This window comes from Cryptosporidium sp. chipmunk genotype I (assembly GCF_004936735.1).
Source record: "Cryptosporidium sp. chipmunk genotype I strain 37763 chromosome Unknown contig_14, whole genome shotgun sequence".
Lineage (NCBI taxonomy): Eukaryota > Apicomplexa > Conoidasida > Eucoccidiorida > Cryptosporidiidae > Cryptosporidium > Cryptosporidium sp. chipmunk genotype I.
In genome coordinates, this window is record NW_027125584.1 from 375,478 (window position 1) to 389,696 (window position 14,219).

General features: G+C 28.5%; 7 protein-coding genes across 7 annotated transcripts; 5 read left to right on the top strand and 2 right to left on the bottom strand.

Annotated features, from left to right (window-relative positions):
* Window positions 1-673: 673 nt before the first annotated feature.
* Window positions 674-5,359, top strand: ELE39_000672 (integral membrane with 12 or more transmembrane domains; the record flags this gene model as incomplete). The annotated part of the gene is made up of 1 exon (XM_067343712.1): window positions 674-5,359. The coding sequence occupies one exon, from the start codon at window positions 674-676 to the stop codon at window positions 5,357-5,359; it is 4,686 nt and encodes a 1,561-aa protein (XP_067202431.1).
* Window positions 5,360-5,564: 205 nt separating this feature from the next.
* ELE39_000673 (La domain-containing) lies at window positions 5,565-6,344 on the top strand (the record flags this gene model as incomplete). The annotated part of the gene is made up of 3 exons (XM_067343713.1): window positions 5,565-5,744; window positions 5,799-6,049; window positions 6,179-6,344. 3 exons carry the CDS (start codon window positions 5,565-5,567, stop codon window positions 6,342-6,344), a joined length of 597 nt encoding a protein of 198 aa, XP_067202432.1.
* Window positions 6,345-6,602: 258 nt separating this feature from the next.
* Window positions 6,603-7,925, bottom strand: ELE39_000674 (cyclin B; the record flags this gene model as incomplete). Its single annotated transcript, XM_067343714.1, has 1 exon — window positions 6,603-7,925. The coding sequence occupies one exon, from the start codon at window positions 7,923-7,925 to the stop codon at window positions 6,603-6,605; it is 1,323 nt and encodes a 440-aa protein (XP_067202433.1).
* A 1,215-nt stretch (window positions 7,926-9,140) lies between these two features.
* ELE39_000675 (myb-like DNA-binding domain-containing) lies at window positions 9,141-9,965 on the top strand (the record flags this gene model as incomplete). Its single annotated transcript, XM_067343715.1, has 1 exon — window positions 9,141-9,965. The coding sequence occupies one exon, from the start codon at window positions 9,141-9,143 to the stop codon at window positions 9,963-9,965; it is 825 nt and encodes a 274-aa protein (XP_067202434.1).
* A 217-nt stretch (window positions 9,966-10,182) lies between these two features.
* Window positions 10,183-10,728, top strand: ELE39_000676 (uncharacterized protein; the record flags this gene model as incomplete). The annotated part of the gene is made up of 1 exon (XM_067343716.1): window positions 10,183-10,728. The coding sequence occupies one exon, from the start codon at window positions 10,183-10,185 to the stop codon at window positions 10,726-10,728; it is 546 nt and encodes a 181-aa protein (XP_067202435.1).
* A 475-nt stretch (window positions 10,729-11,203) lies between these two features.
* Window positions 11,204-12,889, bottom strand: ELE39_000677 (uncharacterized protein; the record flags this gene model as incomplete). The annotated part of the gene is made up of 1 exon (XM_067343717.1): window positions 11,204-12,889. The coding sequence occupies one exon, from the start codon at window positions 12,887-12,889 to the stop codon at window positions 11,204-11,206; it is 1,686 nt and encodes a 561-aa protein (XP_067202436.1).
* Window positions 12,890-13,262: 373 nt separating this feature from the next.
* On the top strand, window positions 13,263-14,177 carry ELE39_000678 (catalytic subunit phosphatase 4; the record flags this gene model as incomplete). Its single annotated transcript, XM_067343718.1, has 1 exon — window positions 13,263-14,177. One exon carries the CDS (start codon window positions 13,263-13,265, stop codon window positions 14,175-14,177), a length of 915 nt encoding a protein of 304 aa, XP_067202437.1.
* Between the last annotated feature and the right edge of the window lie 42 nt (window positions 14,178-14,219).

Below are 14,219 nucleotides of genomic sequence, written 5' to 3' on the forward strand. Positions count from 1 at the left end.
AGTGTTGAATTATTTTGGTAAATAATTTGTATATCATCTCAGATGTTATAATTATATAAATGTCCCACTTGCTAATTACTTATTTTGAAAACTTAAATCCTTCTCTTTGTAACGTAAGTTTTACAGAACTTTAACCATTAAAACTATCCTTTATAGATACAAAATCTATGTGAAAAAATAACCCAAGGAAACTTTGATTGTGGAACCAAATCATTCGAAGATATTAAATATGAAAAAAAACTAGAAATAAGTTTAAATAAAGATTTATTAATTAAGGCAAAAAACGAGAATTTTTCACTAGTGAAAAATTTAGAGAAAAGTGAAAATATTAAATCACTGAGTGAAATGTTAAATGCAGCAAATAAAGCAAAGCAAATAGTAAATTCTCTTAGGAAATCATTTTGAATTAAATATAAAGTTGTAATTGATATATAAAAAGAGCTTTAGCATAACAATAAGACTATTTTTTTACTTTATTCTTTCTACTTTTGTTCTACTTTTCAACTTTTGCATGTTTAAATGCATTATTTGGCGCTAACACTGAAAATATTTTGACACAAAATATAGGTCTCTAGAAACTTTGTATTGTTCTAGATAACTTTTGATTTATTTACTATTGACCAATTATGTTTAAATATTAATTTGTTTACAATAGAAAACTTGATGAAATAAAATGCCTCTGTCAAAACATCGAATTGCAAGCTTTGAAAATAATGGTTTCAAAGATTACCGTCGAAAAAATGGATTCAGCTTTATAAGAAAAGTCTATTTTAATAAAAACATAACTTCATTCATCAAAACGGTATCTCAATTGTTAATTATTGATATTATTTTCATTACATTTAATATCTATGTTAACAAATACATTTTATCTTCTCTAAAACGAATTTTCATGTTGGTAATTAATATTGCAATGACCTATTCCTCTTTACTGATTTCACGAAAATTAGACATTTGTTCATCTGAACTTGTATCAAATCTGGAAAAAAAAATAAATTTCGATATATTAGAGGCTGGAAGTTCAAGCCAAAAATTGTTAAATCTTGAAATTCAATGTTTAAATTCTTTTCGCTTAATAGAAAATGGTATTATTTCTAGTGTTCATTTATTATTTTATCCTATTAGATTTGGTATTTTTGGGTATATTTTTTTTAATAGCAACTGGAGTACTTTTTTATTTATGAATAAAGTCATAGAATTATTACTTGTTACTACAATTTTTGAATCTTTGAGAATTAAAGTATTAATTATTCCTGAACAAAAATCAATTTTAGCCAAGATTAGTGATTACTTGGACAGCTTGAAGGCACTATTGTTATTAAGTAACCATCGAGAAGTTTTCATAAATTCACCAAAAACAAGCAATGATTTTACAAAAGTACTATTAAATTATGTATTCGTAATACTTCAAAGCACCTCTACGATGTACCTTGTTTTTAGAATAGTGCGTTTTTTCAATGAAAATTCACATAAATTAGATTTATCTCAAATTTGCATGTTCAATTATTGGTCTGTAATTTATCTACTTTATTCAACAAGATACATTAATTCATGTATTCTTTTCATCATAAATTACAAGTATGTTTGTAATCTCCTTCAAATATCCAAAAATACTAGATTAAATTATAACTGTCGATCACAAGAAATAAGCTACTTTGATAAAAATTATCAAGAACTTGACAAAAATGAAATTTCAGAAACTTTGATTAATTTCAAAGATTCCAGTAAGGAATTTAAAATGCAAAAAAATTACGATATTCTTGACGAAAAACATTCATTAATTTGTAATAATCACGACAACTCTAATAACAAGTGCCACATAAATTATTTAACTTTAAAAAAAGCTTCTGATAAAATTTCCATTATATCAAATGGAACCAATTATGATAATAAAAATAATATTGTTTTAGGCAAAAATGAAAAATCAAATTATAAAGGCTCAAATTTTCTGTTTAATCCAGTAATTATTTCCTATAAGAATTTATCTTTATTAGTTTCTTATGAGAATAAACATGAAAAACTAATTCAAAACTCGAGTAATAAATTTAATTTTTTGTCTAATTTATTTGGAAAAAAAATTAGACAAGCTAAATTTTTAAATTATCATTGCAACAATAATTTGGATATTAATAATAATGAATTAATGGAAGATAAATTTTATCTAAATAACATTAATTTATCCATTAAAATAAATGAAATAATTATTATATTTGGATCTGGTGATAAAGATAAGGAATTATTAACCAAGTTTATTTCTGGATTTTCTGGAATAAAAAGTAATGAACAGCTCGAATGCAATTCAACAAATATTTTCAATAATGATACTTATTTAATCAATAGAAATATGCTCGAGTTTGTTTCAAATTTGTTTGAATATCAAGAATCAGAATCTGCAATAGACCCATTTGATTTCATATTATCCGGAAAACCATTTAATAAAAATATTTTTGAATTGATATATGACTCATTATTATGTGAATATTTTACCAAGAATGAATTTTCTTATGAAAGTGGTAAAAGAATTAAGAATTATATTTATCCAAAAATTGAAAGTGTCCAACAATTTGTTGAAGCAAAAATATTTTTGCAACTTTCTCAATTTTTTTATAATATTTTGACTAAACTTGACAGTCATTCATCCGCAATTGTTATTATAGATGGTATTTTTGAATTATTGCTCCCAGCAACTTATATTAAACTAGTTGAAAAAATATTACCGAATAATTCAATATTCTCAGAGTTCAATATTTCTTTTATTATTACAACAAACAGTGATTTACTCCCATATTTATCTTATTTATATGATAATAATTCATTTGTCAAATTAGCAATGATTAATACGAAAGGATTATATTTTATTAAAGATAATTATCTGAACTTGGGGATTAAAGAAAAATTTGTTGAAAATTTACCCTCTATAGACAATACAATAAATGAAATTTTTAATATTAACTTGAAAAGTATTAATACTTACCCTTGCTCTAAAAGCATATCTTTTATCAGTAAATTGTACTTTAAAAGGCTTGAAACTGGGAATTTTTATTCAAGTAAATATTTGATCTATCTCTTCTTTATTGCATTATTTTCATTTACGATAAAATTGATTGTATTTTCTTCCAAGCACTTGGCAAAAAATCACAACAGTCATAACAGTATTTATGATTTTTTTGTATTTGAAATTCTATCTTTTTGCCCTCTTTATTCATCAGTTGGGACCTCAACATATTTTTATTCAAATGGCTTATCAAACATATTAATGGGATATGCTACAATTTCATCGATTTTCCTTAATTTCTATAGTACTCCTTTGTTTTCAGAAATAAATTCTTTGAAAAATAACGGAAGAATGTTCAATGATAAGAGAGTTGATAATTTTATGATTCCAAAGTTTTTAGTTACACCAGAAAAAAATTACAATTCTTCATACTTTATTCAATTAAATGGAAAACAAATACTTAAGACAACATCATCATTCTACAAGGATCATTTTATTAACTCTAACGTGATAAATATACCTGGTATCAAGTCTAAAGGATTTAATAATGCTATAATTTCGTCCAAGCAAATCCAAAATATATTAAAGCAGAAATCCAAAAAAAAATCTAATATTAAATTGCTACAGAAATATGAACAATTCCCCATAAAACAAAATCTTAACTTTAAATTTAATAAGAGTCTAATATTAACGATAACATTATTCTTTGTTATAAACATTATTTCAATGATTTTCATATATATATTAATTTTTGGCTTTTCAATAATTAACATCAATTCACTAAGTTATTATAATTGTCTCCGTGAGTTTTCAAGAATTGTTTTATCTTCAGAAGATCCTATTTCGGTTATTAATGATATTGAGATTAGAAAAAACAAATATTTTTTATACTTATTCAAAGAAATATATAATAAAAGAAATAAAATTACAATTCATTATCTTAATTTAATTCAATCTTTTAGTTTACTATTCTTCTTTGGAATTTCGAATAACTTAAATTCTAATTTTGGGATTGGAGAATTAATGAACAAGAACTTGCTTATTATTACTATATTGTTTCCAATATTGTATAATATTATTAAATTTCTAAACTTTAATAGAAAAAAAGTCAAATATTCAAGTATTAGATGCAATTCGTTTGATTATTATTATTACTTGAATAAAAGCAACTCATTATCATGGTTCAGAGATCAAACATCTAAACTCTTAGAACTCAAACTGGAAAACTTGAAAGAATTTTTAAATTTTAAGTTGATTTTACTAATAAATTCATTAATATTATCAATTACGGCTTCATACTTATACTTTTTGTTCAATTATAAAACGAATGAAAATAATCAACAGTTGACTATTGATTTAATAATATTTTTACCGATAATATTTTTTTTAATCCAATCTGTTTATTTTCACATTATTGAAGGATCAAAAACTAATATCTCTCCTAAATTAAATTTTTTTAGTTTCCTAAGACAGTTGAAGACATCCATACAAAAAGCTTATTATTTTCCAATTTATATAAATAAATCAGCAAATTCAACATCTCCAAAGACTGATATTAGATTTTTATTAAATAATGAAGACAGTATTCTTAATGAAGATGGATATGAACTTTCAACCCCAATATCAGGAGCTTCTCTGAAAATGGACCAAATCCTTTCTATTAGTTCGATAAAAGTTCAACTGAACTCTAATATTGTATTTAGTTTAATTAATCCCCTTTTATTTCTGGATAATTCTTTGACATTTGGATATGGAAAATCGCCTCTGTTTCCAATTAAGCAATTAAGAACAGTAAACGCTAATAATCTTGATAGAATTGCAGTGGTTTCTAACCATAATCTAATTTCATCATATTGGACTATTAATATGGTTTTAGACCCGAAAGGTATATATGCCAATGATAATAAACGCCTTTTACACACTTTAAAATCATTAAATATCTTTCCTAAAATTTTTAATGATTTAGATCCAAACATAATTTTGAGTATAACAATACGAGAATATTTAAAATTAGTTATTCCTCAAGTTGTTGATGGAAATGCCGTCTTTACAAATGGAATTAAAACTATGAATTTTGAACGCGATATTAAGGTACCGGATTCATGCAAATTAGACGAACACAAAAGTGAAACAGACGGGAACTTACAACATGATATGATTTATATTAAAAAGTTATTGCTTTTTGGCCATTTCACACTTTATTCCATGTATTTTAAAGAACTAATTCTACATTTAGATTATGACATGGATCTAAATGTTTGGATTTCTCTGGTCAAGCAATTTTTTGATAACGAGAGATCTTCAATTAATAATATCATAATTATTTCAACAGATGCAGGTTTGTCCAGTATTGATAACACTTAGAATAAGTAGTATAATAAAGGAAAGCGAACATTTTTTAAGGGTTTTATTTTATGAAATCACAACGGAAATTAGATAAGTAATTAATTTGAATATTTAGCCTTATATTTTGCGCCACTTTCAAACGAAAACCAATTAATATTTTCAGATTAACTGAAAATTAATATAAGAATACACATAATGCAATTCGGCTTATATAAGTTTTATTATGGATATTTATACGGATAAACTTGATAAAATCAAACGACAGATTGAATTTTACTTCAGTGATTCTAACATCAGACATGATAAATACTTTAGAAGCAAACTTACGGAATACAAATATCTACACAACTGTGGGCTTCCAATTTCACTAATTTCTACGTTTAACAGGATAATTGAACTTAATGTAAGTAAAAAATTATTATAAAAATTGATTCGAAATTGTAAACATAATACTTAGGCTTCTGTACAAGATATTATTAATTCTCTTTCTTCCTCGAAAGTTGTTTTTGTTAATATTGAAACTCTGACTATTCATCGCTTTAAGCCTATTAATATTGATTTATGTACAATAATTCCCTGTGATAAAATGCTTTTTATAAAGAGAATACCAAAAAAATGGAATCACAATAATGTTAAGTCACTTTTGGGGAGGTTTGGAAAGGTTTCTGTTGTGAAACTACCAAAAATTAATAAATCAAACAGAAGGAGGTTAGTTTTTCTTGGATAACGAAAATTGTAATGTAAAATGAGATTTACAAAGTACAATTCATTATTCAATTATTTGTATTTTTTCTCATTCTCTGTACACTAAACATATACCTTTATTATTGCGTTTAGGCATTATGGATTTGTTGAAATGGAAACAGCACAACAAGCCAGGAACGCTATTGAAAATTACAAAGAAGTTTTTCCATTTTCAAAGATTATGGTGTTACCTTGGTCAGAGTGGATCTCTACAAAAAATGTATTTAAGGAAAAATCTAAGAAAAAAAATTTTTCATAATTCGAGTTTTCGAATAAAGTAAAAGCAATCATACAAGATATCTCAATAATTTAAAAGCACGGTAGCAATTAACTTAAGTTGCCTCATTATTTCACTTGGGTAATCGCTGTTTAAAGGCACGGTAATTTGAAACAGAATACTAGAGACGAAATGACAAATTATTATAAAAGCGACTGCCAAATAATATTTCAACACTACATTAATGTTTCGAAGATTTTAAAAAACATCCCGACTAATTAATATTTGATTTATATAAATTTATCCCCACTCATTAGAGCCCCACGAATTCCACCATTTCTTCCTGACATTCTGGTAGTGACTTGGAGAAGCATGGCTTTCCCCATTTTCTGTGTTTCTAATAGTTCTTAAATTGCTTATCATATACCTTGTTAATTCCTTAAGTGAATCTCTTGTATATCCCGTGTAATACTCAACTGCAGGTGCCCAACTTTCTTCAACACCTTCTATTTTATGTGCCAACATTAAGCATGCACATGCAAGCTTTGATGCACAAACCCCCATCATCGCAGGCTCGTGGATAGCTAGATGAGAAAGATAAATGGATAAACTTTCAACTCTAGTAGCTTTATTGCCAGTATATTGGTCTTTAAATACTAAACAATAACGCTTAATATAATCACTTGGTTTCGGAAATTCAATGCTCCAGTCCAAAGCATCAAGCACAACCCCTTCACAAAACAATATTGCCGCAATATTAAGCCCACATTTTTCTGCTACATCACTCAATGCAGGAAGGGGAGGTATTTTTAAATTTTCGCCTTGTACATACGCTGCTTCATATTTAAGCGCTATCCAGAAACATGTAGCACTCACAAGCGTCATTTCTGAAGCTCTTTGAAAGTGTTTAAGCCCTAAAATACGATCTAACATAGAGTTGGCAATAACAGTTACCTCATCAGGAACATTAAACGTGATCTGAAGTCCAAATAGCAAATTTACACCACTCCTTTTCCATTCTAGAATTTGCTTACCTACACTTGGTTGCGCAGAGACGACTTGTGAAGCAGTAAATAACAACGGTTCTTTCTTAGATTCGAGGTCTCTCGATGTCTGATATATTGCCTCTGCATATTCTGAAAAAAAGGAAGCATCAGTATTATTCATATCCACATTAATAACCTTTTCCAATGTACTAGTATATTGCGCCCCAACAGTCTTCAACTGTTTTTCTGCGAATGTGTTAGGATTAACAGTGTTTTCCTTGTTAGTAGAATTTTCTTTACCGTTGATTTTTTCACTATAAGACGAACCAGGAGTTGCTTTTGAGCCTGATTTCGCAGCATTTGAGTTTTTGGAATTGTTATCAGTTAATTTACTTGAATGTTTTTGACTAGAAATAGATGAGTTTGATATATTGATTATATTCCCTGCGGTTGATGCCATGCTTCTCGTGATTGGTTTATTCATAATAACACCTGCATTCTTGCTATCTTGTGAATTCATGGCTTGTAAATTACCTTGATTAACCAATTTACGACAATTTTCACCGTATAATATTATGTTATTACTAGAGCTACTTGCATGACCTTGAATTATTTTATTTAATCTTTCAGACCTCATTATTCCTCCAAATAATAATGAATAACCTTAATTAGGTGATACTGAGTATCCAAATACCAGTTAGGATGATATAAAATAAACCAATACGTGGATATAGGTATATTCTTTCAACAAAACAACACTCGATTAAGTTTAAAACTAAGTAATTGAAGGGAGGAAAGTATTCTTGCTACTTGAAATAAAGATTTCCAATTATTCAGTACCAATAAACCTTTATATTATAATCTCTTACACTACCTTTTCTTATACTATCGTACTCGCTGAATCAAAACTAAAGTTAACTATCGTATGAATCCACTTAATCTTACACAACTTGCTTCTTATTTAATAATATTTTGGCTCTTCAACTTTTCTTTCAATTAGTATTATCCACTCAACACAGAATCTTCAATTGATTACCATCTCTTCTTTCTACCTCCTCTTGATCTTTATATAAATGACCAACTCTTGACCTAATCTACTCAACCTATCAACTGGTTTCAGCCACTATGAGATCAAAATCCTTTTACCCGTATATGATACATTACGCCAAAAAACATGCGGACAGACGTGTCAATAAACCACACATTTTATTACAGACATAAACGCATGCAAGCAGACGTCATTGGGGATGGACGTGGAAAAGGAAGATTACCTGCCTATAAACGTGCGACAAGACGTCCTTCCCCACTTTAGACAAATGTAAATGAAAGTAAAGTTTGGATTTGTGGAATATTGTTTATTTGATATTTTATAACTTAAAGAGCAGACGATGTTGAGTTTTAGAAAATCAATAACACGATATGTTGAAGTAGTTGTTTTTAGTTAATTTCCCCCCTTAATCAAATCAAGTTTATAGTTAAATGAATTATTATACCAGTGTTGGCTTGTAGTATATCAAGGTTTACCACTTTTAATGAAAAGACTAATGCTCGGCTAACTCCAATATCTGTATAATATTTGATAATATAACAAATGACTTGTTGGAAGGAGCCAAAACGCCTAGATAATTCTTGTAAAGATGAAAAACTTTGCCAACTTTTATTATCCGAGTTGAGTCCATCTTCGGTAGTTGTTATTTTCACTTTTTTTCTCATACATGGTTGTTATATTCAATCTAATAAATTTTGTTTATATTTTTAAATGCAGTAGTTGCGGTTGATAATTTTTTTTTCATATCTTTATTTCGCAGCGGCGAAACCAAGTTGGAAGTTAATCTTGAATATTGTGAAAAACATGAAAAAGAATTCAAGTGGAATTGCATTGAACAAATCTAAAAATATTACAAGTAACAAATGTTCATCTCAAGTAACTCAAAGTCAGGTTGATAAAGTAACTGTTATTAAAGGTATTAATTCTCAAATTCAACCTAAAACATACGATCAAATATCAAAAAAAAATGCTCCAGGAAATTGCTCTATTAATGATTCTGAGCCAATCGTTGTTTCTCGTTCTCATAATAATTCAGATGGTTCTAGCTTATCTTATAATAGTTCATTTCATTTACCATACAATTTTAAGGAAGTTACAGAACCAAAAGTTAGAAGTGAGTTGATGAGAAAAAAGATTTCCAAGTTAGAATCTTATTTGTCTCTCTGTGAAGAGTTTTATTTAGGAAGTATTTCAAAAACAAAATCAGTTTCTGAAATATTTCAATCACTGATAGTTTCTCATAATATTGACCATAAGGAACAATTTAATGCATTTTTGAAGAGACAGTCAGCTAATAATGTCTTTGCAAAATCAAATACAAAAGCAAACTCAAAGAACTCTCATTTGCTGGAACCAATTACCAAAGCAGAGAGTATCATATCTCCTTTACACTTATTAACACATCCATTTAGAAATAAAGAAGTAATTGACTTATGGGGTCCACACGAAGTAATCCTCTTTGAGTGCGGAGTTTGTAAGTATGGCAAGGAATTCGATAAAATTCAAAGAATAATTAAAACAAAGACTACAAAAGAAATAATTGATTTTTATTATTGTGTTTGGAAAAGAACGAGTAGATATAAAGCCTGGAAAAACAATAGACAACTCTCTGAATACATTTTTTCTTAAAAGTTTTTTTTTTAATAAAGAGATGTTATTTTATAGTCCGATATAAATTTAGAATTATATCAGCAATACTAGAGTTATAGATTTTAGTTTATTTATTTTTTTAGATTAATTATAAATATTCTTTTTTGTAATGAGTGCCACAATCTATTTAAAGGCGCCTATGTGCCAGTTTTTTTTCAAAACAAAAACGTAGATAAATAGTTAGGTAACAAAGCTGATGGAAGCATGCATTCTTGATGTTCAGTCATTGGTAAAAACAATTCAGAGCCTACAGTTAAGTAAGGCTAACAAAAAAAGTAATGAGGGACAATTTTTAACGTGTATGGTTTCAACTCAAGGAATAAAGTTAAGCAATAGTACCTTGAGTAAAGACGTTTATTGCTGCTCCTGGTTAAAAAAAAATATTTTCAAAAAGTATCTATATGAGGAAAATCAAGCGAATTGTTCACGCTTCGAGATATGCTTGAGCACAATTTTGAACTGCATTCAAGTTTTTGGATTGGATGCAAAGATGGTTATTCTAACATATGATAATGTTAGCCTACATTTAAGCATCACTGATGATGATGGTGCTGTAACTGATTGTAGCCTATGTACTTATAATTTATCCGAGCAAACCGATGAATTTTATTATTCCAATTTTTTAGATAGCAAAAATGTGGCAATTTTAGATATGGATTATGCAATAATTTTTCCGACCATATTAAAGGATCTATTAAAGGATCTTTGTGATTTCGGGAAATCTGAAAGCAAGGTAAGTTGAGAGTTTAACTGTAAATTCTGCTCTGAATAATTTTTATTAGATAAAGATAGAATTTCACCCCCTGAGTCAGGAACACCCTTGTATTCTCTCTTTTTCATGTTCTGTAGAAGGCAAAGAGTGTATTTGGGAATTTTCAGATGATCATACTGTTTTCGCAGGTTGCAGAATTGCTCAGTCTCATTGTTATTTTTATTCTCTTAAATCATTATCTCAGCTAGAGAAATCTTTGAGTGTATGCTCACTTTTGCGAATTATGATCGGAGGCAATGGATTATTATATTTACAGATGGCGATTAAAAATGACTTACAAAGCGTCTTTAAAGGAGGAACTTGCAACTTAAGTACAGAAGAGTGCAATCCGGAACACGATAATAAAAAAAACCAGCAAATATTCAGCACTGAATTCATTATTTTTCCTATAAACTATGTTCAATACGAAGATTATAGCCGTCAGATCAACAACACTGACTCTGGATTATAAATTTGCATCATTGTAATTTACAACAGATATACACAAAATACTAATTTCTTCATTTATTCGGAATATTAATAGATAAAAATCATTGACAGAATTTTTATTTTCATCATTAAAATGAGGTTTATAATTAATAGAAATTGGAGAATTCTCAACGCCTTTTAAGTGAAATAAACTCCACAAATATGTTCCAGCTGCCACTTGACTTGCAGCAAACCATATAAGTCTCTGTAATATGGTCGGTCTTAGTAAACCAATTATTTTAATAATCTTGCTTGGAGCTTCTTTCAATGGTACACAATTCAATATATTACATGTTTTTTGAGTAACATTATCATTAATAAAAGATTGGCCAAATCTCCAATCCCAATAATAAAATGGATTAATTGAATTTTGCTTGTCATAAAACAGATTTTGATGAATTAATATATCAAAATATTCAATAATTTGTTCAAAAATCTGAGTATTTGAAATTTCCGCATTAGGTGAGGTGTGCATTAATAATGTTACAACATTCAAATCAATAAACAGCATATCTGAAAAGTGCTCTTTGTTCAAATGATTGCTTTCAAAGACAATATTTAAACTTTTACTACTACATCCTTTTCTATTGATTAGCTTATTGTCAATTCGTTCTGTGATAAATTTAACATTTATTGGCTTGATCTTTACATTTGGAGAACCATTTAAACACAAAATAGTTTCCAGATTTTTTAAAAATCGGGTTTCACTTTCAAAATCTAATAACTTATCTTTGTCAAAGTAACACAAAAAATCTGCTTTAGTAAAAAACGAAGGTCCAAATTGCTGTTGTAAAGAAAAATAAAATGGGTTGTTTCCTAATCCTTTTGTGCTATATGACAAGCCTTCTAATGATAGTTGAGTAGGTGGATTTTTAGATTCTTGTATCGCACTACAATAACAGAAGTCTTTGGAAATTTTATATCCACTAATACAAAAAATACATGCAAATATGTCATTATTATTTGAATAAGTTATATTTTTGCAATCGTCAAGTAATGGATTTAAAAAAAATTGATCAACCTCAGTGTGAGCATTTAGTACTGCATTAATTGTTGAGCCAAAGTATTGATGATTTAAATTAATACCTTGGAAACTACCTGAAATTTTATTTCTAGCCTCGGATTTATCATTCCAATATGACTTTTCACTCAATTCAATTTTGTGAAATGAAAAATAGTTTGATTTTTTCATATGCGGGGGTTGTTTCATAAACCTATCAACACTTAATACATTCCTAAATAGTGTATTAGGCGTTCTAATAATTGCTAGCAACTCAGACTTTTCTTCATTAAAAGACTCTTTAGTTTGCTTGTTAAAGATAGATAGCGTGCAGTTGGATTCAATTGGCAAGCTAGGGAGTGAAATAAATGCGCCGTTATTGTTAACAATTGACTTTTGAATAAATGGAATTGATAAAATACTGCTAGGAAAAATATTCTCAAATAAATAAAATTTTGATCCAATAATTTGTTGCAGAAAAGGTCCTTCAATATTTTCATTTTCACAATTTGGTTTAATCCAAGTAAATTGTTCGACAAATGGGTGCTGTATTATTGCGTTTGTAATTTCTCGGTCAAATATGGTGTGCCATAGTTCTTTGGGAGCGCTTTTAATAATAGTTTTTATTCTTCCTTTTGAATGAGATTTGTATAAATTTTTCATTCCCAAAAGCAGTTTGAATATTAATTCGTATTTATTTATGGATAAATACGAGTATAGATAGCTATAATTTGATTTATTTATAGATATTTCTTTTTATCTTTATTTATGCATTTTTATAATAAATTTTAGAAACCGACTTTTACCTCGTATTACCGGTATACGTATTTTTGAGACATTTACAGTGCAGTCACAAGAAAAAAGTTCAAGAAAACTTCTCAAAAACATTACAATTGAGAAAACAATCCAATTTTTAAATTAGATTAATTAGAATATAAACTATAAATTAGTATTACACGATGCAGTTTGAATGAATGCGTGCCTATTTTTAATATCCAGAACAAAATTAATGAAATCGATGAATAAGATATTATAAATGAGCGATTTAGACAGACAAATTGAGCAGTTGAGACGTTGTGAGCCGATAAAAGAATCTGAAGTAAAATTATTATGTATGAAGGCTAGAGAGATCCTTGTAGAGGAGGCAAATGTACAGAGAATTGACACTCCAGTAACAATTTGCGGAGATATTCATGGCCAATTTTTTGATCTAATGGAGCTTTTTAAAGTGGGTGGTGAGCTTCCAGATACAAATTACTTATTTTTAGGCGATTTTGTTGACAGAGGATATTACAGTGTGGAGACTTTCTTGCTTCTCATTGCCCTTAAAGTCAGGTATCCAGATAGAATTATGCTTATAAGAGGAAACCATGAAACACGACAAATTACGCAAGTATATGGATTTTACGACGAATGTCTTCGTAAGTATGGGAGTGTAAACGTTTGGAGGTACTGCACAGAAATATTTGATTATCTCTCTCTCGCTTCATTAATTGAAGACCGAATTTTATGTGTCCATGGGGGATTATCTCCTAGCATTACTACAATTGATGAAATACGAAGCTTAGATAGAAAGCAAGAAGTTCCTCATGACGGGTCTATGTGCGACCTTCTTTGGTCAGACCCAGAGGAAATAAATGGATGGGGAATAAGCCCAAGAGGAGCAGGATATATTTTTGGGTCAGACGTAGTAAAGAGTTTCAATCATTGTAACGATATTGAACTGATTACAAGAGCACATCAGCTTGCTATGGATGGTTACAAGTGGTGGTTTGAACAGAATCTAGTCACAGTTTGGAGTGCGCCGAACTATTGTTATAGATGCGGAAATATTGCTACTGTAATGGAGTTAGATGAACAATTAAACTACCACTTTAAAACATTTGAGGCAGCTCCTGCTGAACAGAGAGGAATTCCTGCCAAAAGACCTGCCCCTGATTATTTTATTTGATAGATTTTCTATAAACAGTTTGGAAATTTACTTTTAATTTTT